General features: G+C 44.4%; 2 protein-coding genes across 2 annotated transcripts in view; both read right to left on the bottom strand.

The window, feature by feature from the left end:
- LOC149332960 (BTB/POZ domain-containing protein 1-like) overlaps positions 1 to 17,021 on the bottom strand; it is a 123,667-nt gene that overhangs the window by 19,153 nt on the left and 87,493 nt on the right. The window lies entirely within an intron of this gene.
- LOC149332964 (uncharacterized) overlaps positions 3,595 to 17,021 on the bottom strand; it is a 38,692-nt gene continuing 25,265 nt past the window's right edge. Inside the window, exons 5-7 of the mRNA XM_089558517.1 lie at positions 13,947 to 14,077; positions 8,239 to 8,347; positions 3,595 to 3,667 (exon numbers count right to left, since the gene is read on the bottom strand). Of these exons, the coding sequence (XP_089414643.1) occupies positions 3,658 to 3,667; positions 8,239 to 8,347; positions 13,947 to 14,077 (250 nt within the window). The 3' untranslated portion in view covers positions 3,595 to 3,657. The remainder of the gene's footprint in view (positions 3,668 to 8,238; positions 8,348 to 13,946; positions 14,078 to 17,021) is intronic.

Genomic DNA, 17,021 nt, shown 5'->3' with positions numbered 1-17,021 from the left:
CCGAGTGGTGTTTTCCCGGGAGTCGAACGGGCGCGCTTCGATGAAGCTTAAACGGCGGTTCGGACTGACTGGTTGTTGTTGTTGTGACTGAGAGAAGGACGAAGAGGAAATTGCACGGGCCTGCTACTGGCTCTAGCCAAGCCACCACCGCTGCCACGTGCAGATAGAGGAGAGTAAAAAGATCAGAGGAAAGAGAAAAAGGAAAGAAAAGACGCGCGTCGCAGCAACAACTGCGTCCGCCGGAGCGGACGCTGCTCAAAAAGAAGCGGCCGAAGCCGCGCTTGCCGAAGCGAGAACAGATACTCCTCGTTGCGGCCAACGCCCTTTTTATAGCCGCATTTGCACGTCTGTTTGTTCTACGCGCCAGAGTAGGCGCGCACATACACGCAGGATCTCCCGTGCAGGTTCCCTTCCTTTCTCTCGCCGGCCGCGCGCCCTCATTGGTTAAAGTCAGGAGTCGTTTCGCGAAGGTTCCAGCGTGTTCTAGCGTGGCGCCGTCGTGGCGGCGTAGCCGACGTCCGAGTGCAGAGGAGGGGGACATGTCTTAGCGCTCGCAAGGCTTCCCCCTCTTCCCCCGGTTAACAGTAGAAACGACTCGCATGTTCTAGAGAAATCGGCGTGGATGACTCATTCCTTCGGCGCACGCCGTGGCGGTGAGCGGTGGAGGAAGGGAGAGAGAGCACACGCACACACGCTAGGCGCCCAGCGGGGGTTTCCCTCTCCCCCTTTCGGCTTGCGCCGGCGAGACGCGTCCGCGCGGCGCTGTTTTTCTTTGTTTCTAAAATGCGCCGAATTTTGTGACAATCCTCGATCTCCTTGTTTAGCCTAGCTATTCTGCGCAGATTGCGGTTCCACCGCTGTCGTTTGAGTCGGTTCTCGAGTCCTCTCTTTGCCTCCCATAGGTGAAGAAGCCGGCTGTCCGCAATCTCCAGGTGGTCAGCCTGCACTAACGTACGGGTGGTCGAAATTATTCCGAGACGACCACTACGGCACCTCTTTCTCTCTTTCACTTCCGCCTCCCTCCCTTTCCTTACGGCGCGGTTCAGGTGTCCACCGAGATATGTGAGACAGATACTGTGCCCTTTACTTTCCTCAAAAAACCAATTATTCTTATTATTATAATTGCGTCATTAGCCATCTTCGCTATATCGGGTACAAATTTTTAGTTATATACGGATATCTATTTTTTGGATGCCAACGTATACAGCGAAAGAAGACAAATGGCTTGACATCACTTCGAATGCCTTATGTCGAATAGTTTGGGCGTAATGGACGTTTGAAGTTCTAAGAAGTCACGGTTTGGGGAACCAAAGGTCGTCGGTGCGAATCCCTATGACAAGCTACGCTTTCATTCGACTCGTAATATTATGCTCCGGGACGCGCCAAATCACTTGATACCACTCCAAAAATTCTACAGCAACTAGGCGGTCAACAATCTGTGTACCAGTGATACCACCTACTGGTCCCTTTTGGAGGGCCTTGCGTTTCATAGTAACGCGACATTGAGTAACGCGGCCATTCGGACGAACGCTTTCAAAGTTGTCCCACTGATAAGTCTGTGGCGCTGTTTACTATTTGAGCTAGCGCAAGACGAATTTTCGAAAGCAACATTCGGCTGAGCATTACAAGGTTACAGCACTACCATCAAAAATCTGGGGGCACTTTGTTGACATAAGGTGCTGTGAGGCGAAAGGCTTAGGCGCGGCGTTGATGCTTGTGTCACTGATGTGTGGTTAAGAGAGTGGAACGCGTCTTACAACGCCGTCAGGGAGTACACAGAACACCATCGCCCGTTCGGGTCGAGCTTTGCTCGTTGGTAAATTGGTTTTTGGGGAAAAGAAATTGAAAAGCGTGACATTTCTGTCGACAACTGCTGCTTACAACGATGAGACATTAAAGGCTTTCGCCTTAAAAATTGGCAGTGGCTTAGCTGTGGCTAAGCCTGTATATACGAGCGAAAAGGTTCAGTACGCTTGCTTTGACGTCATGGCTGTCGCAGTTCACGCACAATGCACTGGGAGCACCACGATAACGGTGGAGGCGTTCGGCTGTCCACACACTGCCTGTACAGAGGCGGAGGAGGAGACGCGCGTGTAGTGAATACGGTGCTGTCTTAGAAGGTTGCTTTAGAGACTCGTACTGTCAGGTACTGTGGTGTCCATTCTTTCGGGTGTACACGAAGATATGAGAGAGAGGAATTTCCTTTCTTTAAAACCAATTTTCATTTCATTTGCCCTTACGGCGCGGTTAGGGTATCCACCGAGATATGAGAGACACCGGCTTCATTTCCTTTCCTTAAAACTATTTTTTTTTCATTTTCCTTCCTTTACGGCGCGGTTCGGGTGTCCACCTAGATATGAGTTTCCTGGCGCACTGTTTCTCTTTTATTTATATTTTTATTTATGATATTAAGGCGAAAGTCTTTAATGCCTCATACTGTCGTTAGGAGACGCGTCGGCAGGAGTGTCGACAGACGCGTCGGCAGCCGTGTCGACAGACGCGTAGGCAGATTCGTCCGATTTTCGGCACCACTGCTTAAAAGGCTCAAAGGTTCCAGCATGAATAAAGGCGCATCTAGTGAATGCATGGCCTTCGTAAATAAAATAAAAGGAGTAAAGTCAAGAAAATGAAAATAAAAAAATAAAAGTAAGAGAATAAACAGAAATAAAAACAAGATGTGAAAATAAAAATAAAAACAATAAAGTTAAGAAAATGATCGAAGAAATAAAAAATAAAAAAGAAATATGAAAAATAAAAAAGTAAATAAAAACAAACAATGGCCAGGAAACGCTTGCGCTTTGCAGCACTTTAGGGAGCCAAAGTGCCCCCTGAATTTTTTTATTCCTTTCATTCCCTTCTTTATATTTTCGTTTCTGCGCTTATTTTTATTCTTTTTTTTTATTACGGAGTCGGCGGCCACCTGCGCTGCGCGTGACGTCGCTCGGTTTCGCGCATGCGCAGAAGTGGCAAATCTGGCCTCCGGCTCACGCGAAGCGCGGTGTTGACGAGCCTAGTGACGCTTTTCGCTTGATGATGAAATAACCTTATTCACACCCGTCACGGAATTAGAGGGCGATGAATACTTGAGTCTTGACCGCCGTCATCTTCCTCCCCTTTCAGCAGGCTGGGATCCCTTGGGATTCAGCAGTGTCCAGGGCCAGACGGATGACTTTTTTGTTCTTCTTCTTTCTGGCTGGCCATTAAAGCCTACCAGGACTCTATATTCCTGTCTGGTTCGTTGTGGCTAGGGCATGCCCAGTCAAAACGCACTACAGGAATTTACGACAGAAAACTTCTGTAGTCTGTCGTATTTTGGGCATGTAGTATTTCTGTAGTCTGTCTTCTGTAGTGTAGTATTTCTGTAGTCTTTCTGTAGTGTAGTATTTCTGTAGTCTGTCTTCTGTAGTGACGTAATTCTGTAGTGTCGTATCTCTGTAGTCTGCCTTCTGTAGCGCATTTGTGTAGTGTGTTGTATTCCTGTAGTCATTACCAAGTACGCTTTATTTGTCAATTAATATGCAGCTACAGAGCAGCAGTCTGACTCTGAACATTCGATGCATTCCTGCAGTACAGCCAGGTATAAAAACACCTCACTTGGAGCAAATCGACTATTTATTTACATATATACAGAATTTTTCTTCAGCAGGTCTCTCTTGTTCAGACTGTCCTAGGTGAAGAAAAAGAACAGTGATATATATAGTATGCATACACAACAAATGCATGCAAATGTTACAAAAGTCATACAGTGGAATCTTGATTATGCATTCCCCTTTCACGCAACGATCCACATTAAACATCAAATTGGCACGGGCCCGACGTAAACCCATAGGAATAATGCATTAAAGCCTCAATTATACAACTGAAGAATATGCACACGCCGCTTCATACGATGGCTGGCGGGAACCGTCCGGAATGGGAGAGACATTGGCATGCAGAGCACTTTACTGACAGAAGTGACGTCAACCAAGCTGTTTCCAGATAGAAATCAAGATGCAGACGTGCATGCAACGTGTGACCAAGTGCATCATGGCCTGTAATGACTGTTCTGCCAACGGCTCAGAATGAGTCTGTGCATGCAACCCGCATCTATCAGTGCGAGGCGGTCCGCCTGGCCCGTTTTTCCGCGCGCTTCACTTACGAAGACGTTGCGGGAATAAAAACTGCACGTTCATACCACCATAAAGTTATTGTAGAGGCGGTAAAAAGAGTAGACATTTCTGTGATCGCTGGTGGCTAGTTCAAAAGCGCTTCTCGCTACACCTTGAGTAAAGCACATGTTAGGCCTACAACACCAAGCAAGCGGTGTACTGTCAGCCGGCAGAACGCACATCACTGCAGAAATCGTGCCAAAGGTGGACATTGCGCTTTCTTTTTTCCTTTAAAGGGGCCCAGAAACACAATCTTAGTTAACTGTTTGCCTGTTGATTGCATACAGTGAGTTATAATGGTGCTATTAGCATCGGTAATACCGCATACATTCCGTTTTTTAATATTTTAATGTCCTCCCAAAAACAACTTATGGCTCTGATGGTGTCGCCACACAGTGGCGGGTTTTTAGCAGCGGATATGACATCACCTGGCGCAAGCTTGATGACCGGACAAACAGTAATTATACTGCAAATTGTGTGAATAAATAGAGACACATTTTGTCACCTGTCTGCGGTTTATATTAGATCAACAAAACCAATTTGTTTGTCTTAGATAAAAGCCCTGCAAAGCAAGTAAAATAAAAATACACCACCAGGGGCGCTCTGGCATGGAAACGCTGCCAGTCTCACAGAGAGCAGGCAACCATGGAGTACAAACTTCCGCGACGTGCTCTGGCTGGCTGTTTTGATTGGTTGCGCCAGGTGCCGTCATTGGGAGAGCGAAATAGGAGTGGGAAGCCCCGCCAAAATCGAGTTGAGGGCAGCGTTTTGTTTGCTTGTATTTTGAAATTTCTTCACTGAATAACTCCCGTTCCTGTGCATCGATTCCTGTAATTCTTTTTAAGTCGGCATCTGTGTGACATAAAGAACCCACCTGAAGTATAGCCGGTATTCCCCCAGGCAGTGTTTCGCAGCCCCTTTAAGATACGAATTCTTAGTACAACATGAACTGGTGGGCGAGTTGGTCTGACATATCTTAGTGAAGCAATGCAACGGCACAAGGCCAAGGGAAGAAGGGGACAAACAGCGCTGAACTGACAACAAATGTTTATTCCGGATGCTAACAGCATATATATACTCTTTTGCACCTTAGAAAAAACAAAGAAACAGAGAGCAGCAGAAAGTATCAATCCCAGTCATTGTGTGCATGCAGCTGTATCGCGTGTACATCGATCATTTGAAATCAGGAAGTTGTGCTCTTTCACCGAGATGGCAACGGAAGGAGTGCTGATACAATTCACACCCAGCTTCATGATCTCAGATGCCTCAATAATCTCTCGTGTAAGCTTATCCTTGTGTTTGGTAACAACTTGGCTGTTTTTGAATTCTGGGTAACATGAACAGTCACGACAGTGAGTACCTATGTGGCGGGCCGCGTTCTTGACATTGTTTGCGTGCTCTTTAAGTCTTTCATTAAGACACCGGCCAGTTTGGCCGATGTATGACCCACCACACTTCAACGGGACTGAGTACACCACGTTGTCTTGGCATGGCACATACTTCATCCTGTGGTTTTTCTTGCAATTATGACCAGATTCCGATCTTTTATCCGGGCGATTAACTCTCGCACACAAGCCACTCAGTCTGACAGGAGCCGAAAAAACAACATCTACTCCAGCCTTTTTGCCTATTCTCTTCAAATTGTGGGACACAACATGAACATAAGGTATTACTGCCAGATTTGTTTGCTTGGAATGGGGGACAGCTTTGCCCTCCTTCAGCTTTTTCAATATCCCTTCTGCTACTGATGCCAGAATATGAAGGGGGTATTTTGCGTCTGTTAGCCTATCAACCTGATTGGAGAAACTAAATTCAAACTTGTGTGGGCAGGATTTTTGCATGGCATTTTGAAAGCATGACGCCACAATGCCTCTTTTAACAAGCTTCGAATGGGCTGAGCTGTATGGAAGTAAGGGCTTTTTACCCCTAGGATCAAATGCCCAGCATACATGGAAATCAGTAAAATATAAGGTCAGATCAAGGAACTTAATGCGATCATTCACAGCCACTTCATGCGTAATTTCCAGCGGCGAAAGCACTTCACAGAATATCGCGCACAGGTCATTCACTTCCGCAGCGAAGCTAGCCGGGTCACAATCTAGTAAAATTAGGTAATCATCTACATATCGGAACACTCTTGCAACTGTTGAGCTCATGAGTGATTGTTCGAGTGCCCTGTCAAGCTTAGCAGGGAACATGTCACTTAGCAATGGAGCGATGCAAGATCCTATGCAGATCCCATTCTTTTGAACTGTTTTTATTCAAAAGAATGGGATCTGCATAGGATCTTGCATCGCTCCATTGCTAAGTGACATGTTCCTTGCTAAGCTTGACAGGACACTCGAACAATCACTCATGAGCTCAACAGTTGCAAGAGTGTTCCGATATGTAGATGATTACCTAATTTTACTAGATTGTGACCTGGCTAGCTTCGCTGCGGAAGTGAATGACCTGTGCGCGATATTCTGTGAAGTGCTTTCGCCGCTGGAAATTACGCATGAAGTGGCTGTGAATGATCGCATTAAGTTCCTTGATCTGACCTTATATTTTACTGATTTCCATGTATGCTGGGCATTTGATCCTAGGGGTAAAAAGCCCTTACTTCCATACAGCTCAGCCCATTCGAAGCTTGTTAAAAGAGGCATTGTGGCGTCATGCTTTCAAAATGCCATGCAAAAATCCTGCCCACACAAGTTTGAATTTAGTTTCTCCAATCAGGTTGATAGGCTAACAGACGCAAAATACCCCCTTCATATTCTGGCATCAGTAGCAGAAGGGATATTGAAAAAGCTGAAGGAGGGCAAAGCTGTCCCCCATTCCAAGCAAACAAATCTGGCAGTAATACCTTATGTTCATGTTGTGTCCCACAATTTGAAGAGAATAGGCAAAAAGGCTGGAGTAGATGTTGTTTTTTCGGCTCCTGTCAGACTGAGTGGCTTGTGTGCGAGAGTTAATCGCCCGGATAAAAGATCGGAATCTGGTCATAATTGCAAGAAAAACCACAGGATGAAGTATGTGCCATGCCAAGACAACGTGGTGTACTCAGTCCCGTTGAAGTGTGGTGGGTCATACATCGGCCAAACTGGCCGGTGTCTTAATGAAAGACTTAAAGAGCACGCGAACAATGTCAAGAACGCGGCCCGCCACATAGGTACTCACTGTCGTGACTGTTCATGTTACCCAGAATTCAAAAACAGCCAAGTTGTTACCAAACACAAGGATAAGCTTACACGAGAGATTATTGAGGCATCTGAGATCATGAAGCTGGGTGCGAATTGTATCAGCACTCCTTCCGTTGCCATCTCGGTGAAAGAGCACAACTTCCTGATTTCAAATGATCGATGTACACGCGATACAGCTGCATGCGCATAATGACTGGGATTGATACTTTCTGCTGCTCTCTGTTTCTTTGTTTTTTCTAAGGTGCAAAAGAGTATATATATGCTGTTAGCATCCGGAATAAACATTTGTTGTCAGTTCAGCGCTGTTTTTGTCCCCTTCTTCCCTTGGCCTTGTGCCGTTGCGCTGCTTCACTAAGAGATTCTCAGTACAGATACTGCTACCTGCTTCTGCGTAGTGACAGCGGTTTTAGAGAAAGTTTGAACAGAAAGACATGTCGCTGGCATGGCCGTATACTGTGCACTGCACATCTCCGAAGGGTTGTAGTAGTCATATTCCTGGCGCTTCGTTCATATTTTTTCGAGATTCATCCGACATCTACTTAATGTGCAGGAACAGAGCGCTCGCCTGCCTTGTCTAAAGCCGCCTCTTCCACGCTGAAAAGCCTGGCTGCGTGCGGTCTCAGAACAGTCTGCTAATGTGGTCCATAAGTGCTGTTAACAGTCTGGTTCATAAATATAATCTTCTGTGCGTCATCTCAGTAGCAGACTATCCTTAAGCAGAACTTGGGTAAAGCAGTATCTCACTATAGTAGGCAAATTCCAGTGCGATTTGCAGGTTATTCCAGTGCCTAAGTGTACCATACAGACAGTTAGGAAATACAGTCAAGTTACGAGTTTTGTAAGCACATGAGCTTACCCAATCTATTCATGCATATAACAAGAGGCTATTGACTTGAACAGATATTTACCGCCGCAGGCCACAGCACTTCTGTGCCAGGTAGCGCGTCACCTTCTTGTGGTACTTTTGGAGATCCTCAGCCGAGCAACCCTTCAGCTTCAAATAGTGCCAGAAAGAATCTGCACAGATGGGGTAATAAGTAATGTTAGTGTGGTTGAATATAAAAAATGAGCAGATCGAATAATGAGCATTAATACACCTAACATAGGTTGTCAGTTCGAATCCGTGCTGCAAGAAAGGCTCTAACTTAACTAGTAAGTTTATGCTGCACGACAGGCTGAATCGTATGACACCATCTGGTACATTTATGCCAAACGGTTCATCCACTAATTTTACAGGAATGTCGTGACTAAGCAGCCAGACTTTAATGCCTGCCAGACAGATATACATATACTGATCGATATAGTTTAGTTTCGAGCTGTGGTGCTCGAGCATCACACTGCCACCTGCTATTATTTTATTCCATTATCTAACCACCTCGGCTCCCATGGCAACTACTGGGATACACTGCTGCATTGGAGGCTGCCAACTTGGGTTCTATCCGTGGAATCAGCACAACTCAGGCTCAAAACGCAACCAGGCTGAGAACGCAACGCAATGCTCTAAAATTACTACCTCGGGCTAATAGCTCTGGGAGCAAAGCTTCACACACTGTGCATAATATTATACTTCAGATACACCCAGCAAAGCAGTAGAGAGAAAAGCCCTTTGATGAATAACAAAATTTAGCTGGAGTTTAAAAACCCACTTGCACTCTGCGTAGGTTTGGGACTTGGGGGAAAAAGAGAGGTGCAGGAAATTGCAAAGGTTTTCAAGCAATTTCAACAAAATTTCAAAAATTATACAGCCCCTGAATTAGGGATGGCATACATCAAAGTGGTGACAAATGGAGTGACAAAGTTCCTTACACAGTGTGTGCACTGATGAGGAATGAGGAGGATTTGGTGTTTAACTGGAAGATTAACAGCAAATAAAGTTTATTGCGCATATCTGCTGCCTATGAAAGGCTAACCGCCGAATTCAGAAGTGCACCTCAACTCGACTCTGTCTCCACTCTGTGGAGTGGAGAAAACAACTGCTCTTCCATTTGATGGGCAGTTAGGATTGAAGAATGCCACTCGGCATTTCTTCAGACAAGGAGCTGCTCTAGAGACCTTCTTCCAACTGCCGTCCCTCGAGGAAGCATGAAAGGCAAATGATGATGAGAATAAGGCGAAAAATTGCCTTTGGCTACAAAAAAGCATGGCATGGCTATTAAGTGTCTGTTTTATCACGCTGCACCACCTTAAGAACACAAAGAACCTCACCGTTTATTAGCCTAGTAAAACATCTTTTGCAAGCTGCCTGACGAAAGCAACAGAGAAAAACTACCGGAAACGCTTGCACATCTGGAAACCTTTGCCACCAATGATGTAGCGTCTATGTAGGCATTTACGAATGGTGTAAAAACTGCCGTTCGTCAACTTGTGGGAGGTTTCGCTGGCCTGCAGAGGCCAGCGGCGAAGCTGAGAAGTACCAAAATGGGTTTGGATTTATGGGGTTTAATGTCCCAAGTGACTCAGGCTATGAGGGATGCCATAGTGAAGGGCTCTGATAATTTCATCCACATGGGGTTCTTTCACGTGCACTGACATCGCACAGTACACAAGCTTCCAGCATTTTGTCTCCATCAGAATGCGACTGCCGCGGCCAGGATCGATCCTGTGTCTTTGAAGTCAACAGCTGAGCACCGCAACCCCTGAGACTGCTTCATCATCAAATTATGCATTACATAAATGACACTGCATCACAGAAAAGGACTAACAGTCATGGCCAAACTGTAGTTACAGCCAAAAGTTGGCACCGTGAACCTGCTCACCAAATCCAAAAGCTTAGACAGCTTCAGCCAACACACAGGAATCAGATTGTCTCCCAAACCCCATGACACTGCCTCCCAAAGAAGGTGGCAGCCAATAAGTGGGCAACAAAAAAGTAAACTGTGGGTAACAACTTGAACGTCTTGCATCACGCTACAAGGTGATGTGAAATTTGAGGAAAGGCCCCAAGAAGCACATAATTTTTAGATTTTCAGAGCACTCTTAGCCCTTTAAATGCCAAATGTTTTCCTAAAAAACATGCCAGAAATTTTAAGCAATCAATTTTTTTGTGTACATTATTCTTGAAGCCACTTCATTGCATACACATGGGTAGCTGCAGAGCAGTCAGCTCAATGCACCGATTGTGGTTGACAGCACTCAGACATACAGACAAGGGACAGAAACAAAAAAGATGATGGCACAGGCACTGAACTTAAAACTTTTCCCAGAGCTGCCGACATACTGCATAAATACCCACACCACAGGCACCAACACGCAGCGATTTATGCACTCGTGGTAACAAGAAGTGGTATGAGAAGTAGTGGAAAAACAACAAAAGCTAGAAGCAAAAACCAGAGGACACAGCACAGGATAAAATCAGAACAAGGTGAGAGAAAAATTTATAAGCAAGTCATTTTTAAAAGACTGCCAACAGTGGATAGGTTTGACCGAAAGAATATTTAAGAACTGGTCTGATAAAATGGAACTAAAAAACCTTATACACAAACACAGACCAAGCGCAGTGAAAAAAAAAATGAAGGAGAAATGGCAAGAAAAACACGCAATAGAAGCAAAATGGCGATTGGGTAAGCAAACGAGAATTAAGCAACAAGCGAAGGTGAAGTGTGCTAAAAATTAAAAGGATAAAAGGGGAATAAAAACGCGCATGAGCCACAAAGGTGAAGCCAACAGTTAAGATGGTTAAAAGTGGAAGATGACGTACAGTGAAGCCGAGAGATAAAATATAAAAAAGTGAAATTCAATAACCAGTATGAAGGCAAAAATCAAGGAAAAACACCAAAAGAGGGAAGTTGGCGGAAGAGGCAAGGCATGTAACACACATGTAGAACCAGGGCTAGATCAAGTATGTCCACAAAGAAAGGCAATCCTCCGAGTGAAACCAAGCGTGTTCTTTACATTCACCCCGGAGCCTGAAAATCTCTGCGGCTTCCACCATTGCATTGCGTCAGCTTATTACGGGGCTCTATTAACACAGTGGCTTTCTCGAACTTTGGGCAGCATGGCTTTTTTGCGTCCAATTATCAGCAGTGGACTTGCAGGTACCTAAGAGATGTACCCGATAAATCAGTGTAATGCTCTCTTAGCCTTCCATTGATGCCAATGTATACCTTGCAGCAAGAAAAAGGGATTGAGAAAGCACTTCTTGTGCATGCCACTAAGGGTTTCTGTGCAATGCAGTGCAGCCTGTTTCTTTTTTCTTTTTCATTGACGATCCTAGAGAGGTGTGATAGGTGATGGGGGGGGGGGGGGGGGCGGCAGCAAAAAAAGCATCTACTCTATCTCTCGAATTTTCTAAAGGTAAATTTCACAGAACCTTAAGAAAATCGGAGAGAAAGCAGGAGTAGACATTGCCTTTTCTGACCCCCTAGCACCTATTGCAGTTGCGGAATCCTAAATGAAAAAAAAAAGACGCTGCACCACGCAGCACAGAAAACCCTTAGCGCCATGCGCGGAGGGCATTTAATCAATCCTTTTGTCTTGCGGCAAGGTATACATTGGCATCAATGAAAGGATAAGGGAGCATAAGATTGATTTATCGGGTACATTTCTCGGGAATCTGCCAGTCGGAAAGAGCAAAACCACAAAACTATCACACAGAGGCAGGTGACAACACAAGGCCGTACTGACAATTGAAAATTTATTGAACAGCAGTGCTTATATAGACAAGTCACGTGTGTAATCTGCAAACAATCGTAAAGAGGCAAAAAAATTCAATGGCAACCATAGAGCTGAGCAAATATGACAATCACCTGCTCAAAAACGAAACAAAAACAACCGGGGGAAACACAGACAGAAACGCTAATTTTCCTGAAAAATGAACACAGTAGGCGTGCTGACACACTTATCTGGCTCTGACCTCAAGATGGCAACAGCCTCGACAATTTCTCTTTCCAACTGCTTCTTTCTTCATCCAATAATCTGTGTGCAGTTCAGTTTGGGATAGCAGTCTACAATGAGACAGTGAGTGGGACGGCAAATGCCTCCGGGTCTACTCAAGGAACACGCATACTCTTGCAAACAAATGTGTAAACATCTACCACTTTGGACGATATAAAACTGGCCACAGCTGAGGGGAATCTCGTACAACATGCCCGTTGGCGGTACTTTTTGAATGCCTCATGCCATGTGCAACGGGGGTGGTGTACACGATTCCTCTCAGCTGTGGTCGATTTTATACCGGCCAAATTGGTAGATGGTGAAACACTCCCTTGCAAGAGTATTAGCATTCCTTGGGTAGGCCCGGACGACCTTGCCTGCCTGTCCACTGTCCCAGTTGTAAAGACTGTTAACCTAAACTGAACTGCACATTATTATTGGATGAATAAAGGGCCAGTTGGAAAGAAATTCTCAAGGCTGTTGCCATCCTGAGGTCGAAGCCAGATAGGTGGGATAGCATGCCTTCTGTGTCCATTTTTCAGAAAGAATTGGAATTTGTTTCCCTCCCTAGGTTGTTTTTGCAATGATTGTTTGCAGATTACATGCGCAACTGATCCATATGAGCACTCATTTCTTCAATAAATGTTCAGTTGTCGTACCGCCTTGTGTTTTGCCTGCCTTTGTCCCATTCTGTTTTGCGGTTTTTCTAACGATTTCCAACCAACTGGCCTACAAGCACGTCCTAAATCTGCAAGTCCATTGCCAAAACTGTGACCGAAAAAAGCCATGCCACCCATGTTTGAAAAAGTGCCATTGTGTTAAAAAAGCACCAGAATAAGCCGACATGACGAACTGGTGGGAGCCGCCGGGATTTTGAGGCTCGAGGATTAATGGGCAAGAACACCCTCAGAAAAAAAGATTGCCTTTCTTCAGGATGTTTGACCTAGCCCTGGTTTTAAAAACATCTTGCATGCCTTGACTTTTCTGCCAACTCCTCTATTTTCGCGTTTTTGTTTGCTTTTATCTTTAATACTAATTGAATTTCATATTTTGATATTTTATCTCTCTCGTTTTTACAGTAGCTCATCTTCCTCCTGTAGCCATGTTAATTCTTGGCTTCACCTTTGTTGCTCATGTGCATTTATCCCCCTTTTATTCTTTCAGTTTTTTAGCTCACTTCACCTTTGTAGACCAATTCTTGTTTGCTTGCCCAATCACCATTTTCTTTTCACGGCATGTTTTTTCTTGCCATTTTACTTTTATTTCACTGCCCTTGATCTGTGTTTGCGTGTAGTGTTTTAGTTCCGTGTTATCAGACCAGTACTTGAAAATTTTGGTCAAACCGTTCCACTGTTTGACGTACTGGTGGTCTTAAAAATGACTTGCTTAAAACTATTCCTTTAACCTTGTTATGGTTTCATCCTTCCCTGCTCTATAGTCTTGGTTTCTGTTTCTAGTTTGTGTTGTTTTCCCACTATTGGCCATATCACTTATTGTTGCCACGAGTGCATAAAATTGCCACCTGTTGGCGCCTGTGTTTTGGTTATATATGCAGTGTTTCGGTGATTCTGGAATAAATCTGTAGTCAGCACCTGTGCCCTCATATTTTTTCTTTCTGACCCCAGTCTGTGTTTCTAAGCTCTGTCAACCACAAAGGATCAGACCAACTAGACCGACAGCTTGTCCTATTCAAGCTCAATGCGTACTTTTCAAAGAAATGCTATGGCGAAAACACTGTACTTACAGTAAAGCCTGCTTGACTGAGCGAATACCACTGGCAATTCGCAAATTCCCAGCCTGCTCCTGATTGCTGGCTCAAGCCACACGCAACTTTGCGGCTTGCACGACTTCCACGCAACTCTTGGTCCCTTGAAACTGAAACATAGAGGGATGAGTGAGAGATATCAGATTTGATATGCTTGTATTGCTGCAATGACTAAGAAAAAACGATATTTTCCATAAGAACAATTATTATTTCACACTAGCTTCGCAGAGTAAACCTCGTTTATCACGACCTCGTTAACACTGACATACTGCACAGTCCCAGCCTGACTGCATCTAGTTCTATGGTGTCATATGCTTGTTAGCTATGAGCCCTTGGCCTTGCACCGGTTAATACAGACAACCACGGAATGGGCAATCAGCTCCGACCTTTTGAGTCATAGATACTCACAAGCTCAGTGGTCCCAGGGGTTCTAGAAATATTGGCAGGGCGACACAGTAACAAGCATTCCGCACCACTTGCTCTCGCTTCATTGCAAAAAAACTCTCACAGCAGACCTGTCCTCCATTTTGCAGTGTGAAAATAATCAAATTCAAAGCATGCACACAAAATGTGGACCTCTCTTCGAACAGAGCTTCAGAAATACGGGTATAATTATTGTAATTAAACCTACCTGCAGTTTTCAATTTATCCTAAAATTTTATGCAACTCGACAAGCAATAAGCATTAAAAAGGAATTAAAATAGCCAGCACTGTTTAAACAATATAGCTACGAAGAAATACGAGACGTATCCACTACTCTCCAGTGGTTCTTTAGCTTCATGCATTATCAATCTACACTTTCTTACAGGCACATTTGCACGCGAAACTTGGGTTTAACCCAATCTTGATGAATCTTTCTGGAATGCAACAATCAGGAGAAACCAGTTTTACTCAAAAACAAAGGGCCCTATACAATGCATCACAAGGCCGGCTAGGCGCACTCAAGACTACAGCCCCTTCCACAAGTCTCCAATTTGCCTGTCCTCTACAAGTTGCAGGATCCCTGTTCACTGCTTGTCGAATTTCGCTATCCCGCCTTGCTAGTTCTCCCACTGCCCTTCTCAAACTCTTGGAATTCTGTTGCTCTAGCAGATCATCAGCTATTGTATTATTTTTTGTTTTAGCACTACACACTCCATGCCAACAATGCTGGATAATGTACTTTAAATAGGTTTGTAGAGCGTGCAAGTGGCTTGCAGCTTGACGAATAGGTGAGAAAAAAACGCGGAGCCTGACAAATAGGTGTGAAAAAAAACGTGGGTTATTTGGAAGAAATGGGCTTGGGCAGGAGATGTAATGCAAAGGCAAGATAACCAGTGGTCCTTAAGAGTGATAGAGTGGATTCCAAGAGAAGGCAAACGTAGCAGGGGGCAGCAGAAAGTTAGGCGGGCGGATGAGATTAAGAAGTTTGTGGGGATACGGTGGCCACAACTGGCGAAGGACAGGGTTAATTGGAGAGACATGGGAGAGGCCTCTGCCCTGCATTGGGTGTTAGACTGATGATGATGACAACCTGGTGAATTTGCCTCGCAACAACCGCTGCAGCCTGATATTTTGTAGAGCAGCACAATGGCCTTCATTTTTTGAGTGGTGAAGTATTCAGCATTTTGTTTCAACCATGAGTGTAAAGGGAAGACATTTTATGTTGCACAAAATGAAGGAATTACATACATACTGGGCTTTGGAAGAATGCCCTGTGGACATTACAAAACACTGCCATCCTTGCTTTATCTCTGCCAGGTAACAAAATTCATTATTCTCCAAATACTTTGGACAAAGACAAGCTGCCGTGCACTCATTCGAGCTCAGTGGACTTTCCCTCAAACCAATCTTCAGTAAATAATATCAGGATTAGGCAAAAGTAACTGTAGTGTATTTCAGTGAGTCAGTGCCTTTTACAGAAAGTTTTGGAAACAGAAAAGTTTATGAGCTTTGTGAGCACATGATTGCCCAATCTATTTACATAGTCAAATGGGAAATTTGCCTTCCTATTCAATTTATGCACATTCAAACAATATTTACCGCTGTAGGCCACATCAGTTCTGTACCAGGTAGCACATGCCAACAAAAAGCCTTGATAGCGTAATAAGTAATGTGTGGTTGACTATAGAACTTAAAATCTAGGCCATATCTCTTGGATCTAATCTTGACATATTTCTGCATAATACTATACTGCAGATACAAAAAGCAAAGCAATAGAGAGAGACAGAGAAACTTTGCTAATGAAATGAACAAAATATTTACTTAAAATCACTGACCTGTTACTCAGCATGAGGGAGGAAATAAGAGGGAAAGACGAAGGAAAACAGGTGCAGAAAATTGTTAACGTTTAGAAAATAATAAATTTAAACAATTTTTGGAAATGATGTATCCATTACTTTACTTGGTTTTAAAGGGTTTAATGCCACAAAGCGGCGCAGGCTATACAGGGCGCTATTGTAGAGGACTGGAAAATTCTTTAGGTGTGCTGACATCACACGGTACCTGGGCCTCTAGCATTTCGTCTCCATTGAAATGAGACTAGTACAGCTGGAATCAAAACTGGCTGGAATCGAACCTGCCTCTTCCGGGTCAGCAGCCAAGCACAATAACCACTCAGCCACCATGACGGCTCCCATTTGGGGTGACATGCATCAATGTGGTGACTGACGGGGCTGACAAAGTTCACTTCAGAGAGGGTGTGCATTGATGAGGTTATATAGTTCAATTCTCCCTGTGCCACATAATTAGACAGGTAAAAATTTATTATGAGCATATGCTGCCTATGGCAGGCCAAGAGATGTAAGACACAAAGCATATGTCCATAAAATGAAAGCAAGAAGAGCACAATTTCCTGCTCTGAGTAACCGCTCCACTATCTAAAAGGATAGCCAGCTTCTTTAAAAAATGTATGTCCTGCCTATGTCCATTTATGATTCCCGCTCAGATTTTAATTCGCATTTATTTCCAACCAACTCAGTTCTCTCCCAATCTCTTATCATTAACCCTATGATTTTCCTGAGTGGTTCACCGCACTGTTCTCAATTTTAAGCCCTTTGTAAAGTACCCCACTTT

Source organism: Amblyomma mixtum, chromosome 8 (assembly GCF_055824585.1).
Source record: "Amblyomma mixtum isolate Tamu chromosome 8, ASM5582458v1, whole genome shotgun sequence".
In the NCBI taxonomy this organism is placed as follows: Eukaryota; Metazoa; Arthropoda; class Arachnida; order Ixodida; family Ixodidae; genus Amblyomma; species Amblyomma mixtum.
The sequence above is the reverse complement of the archived record's forward strand: the minus strand, read 5'-3'. Positions and strand labels throughout refer to the sequence as shown.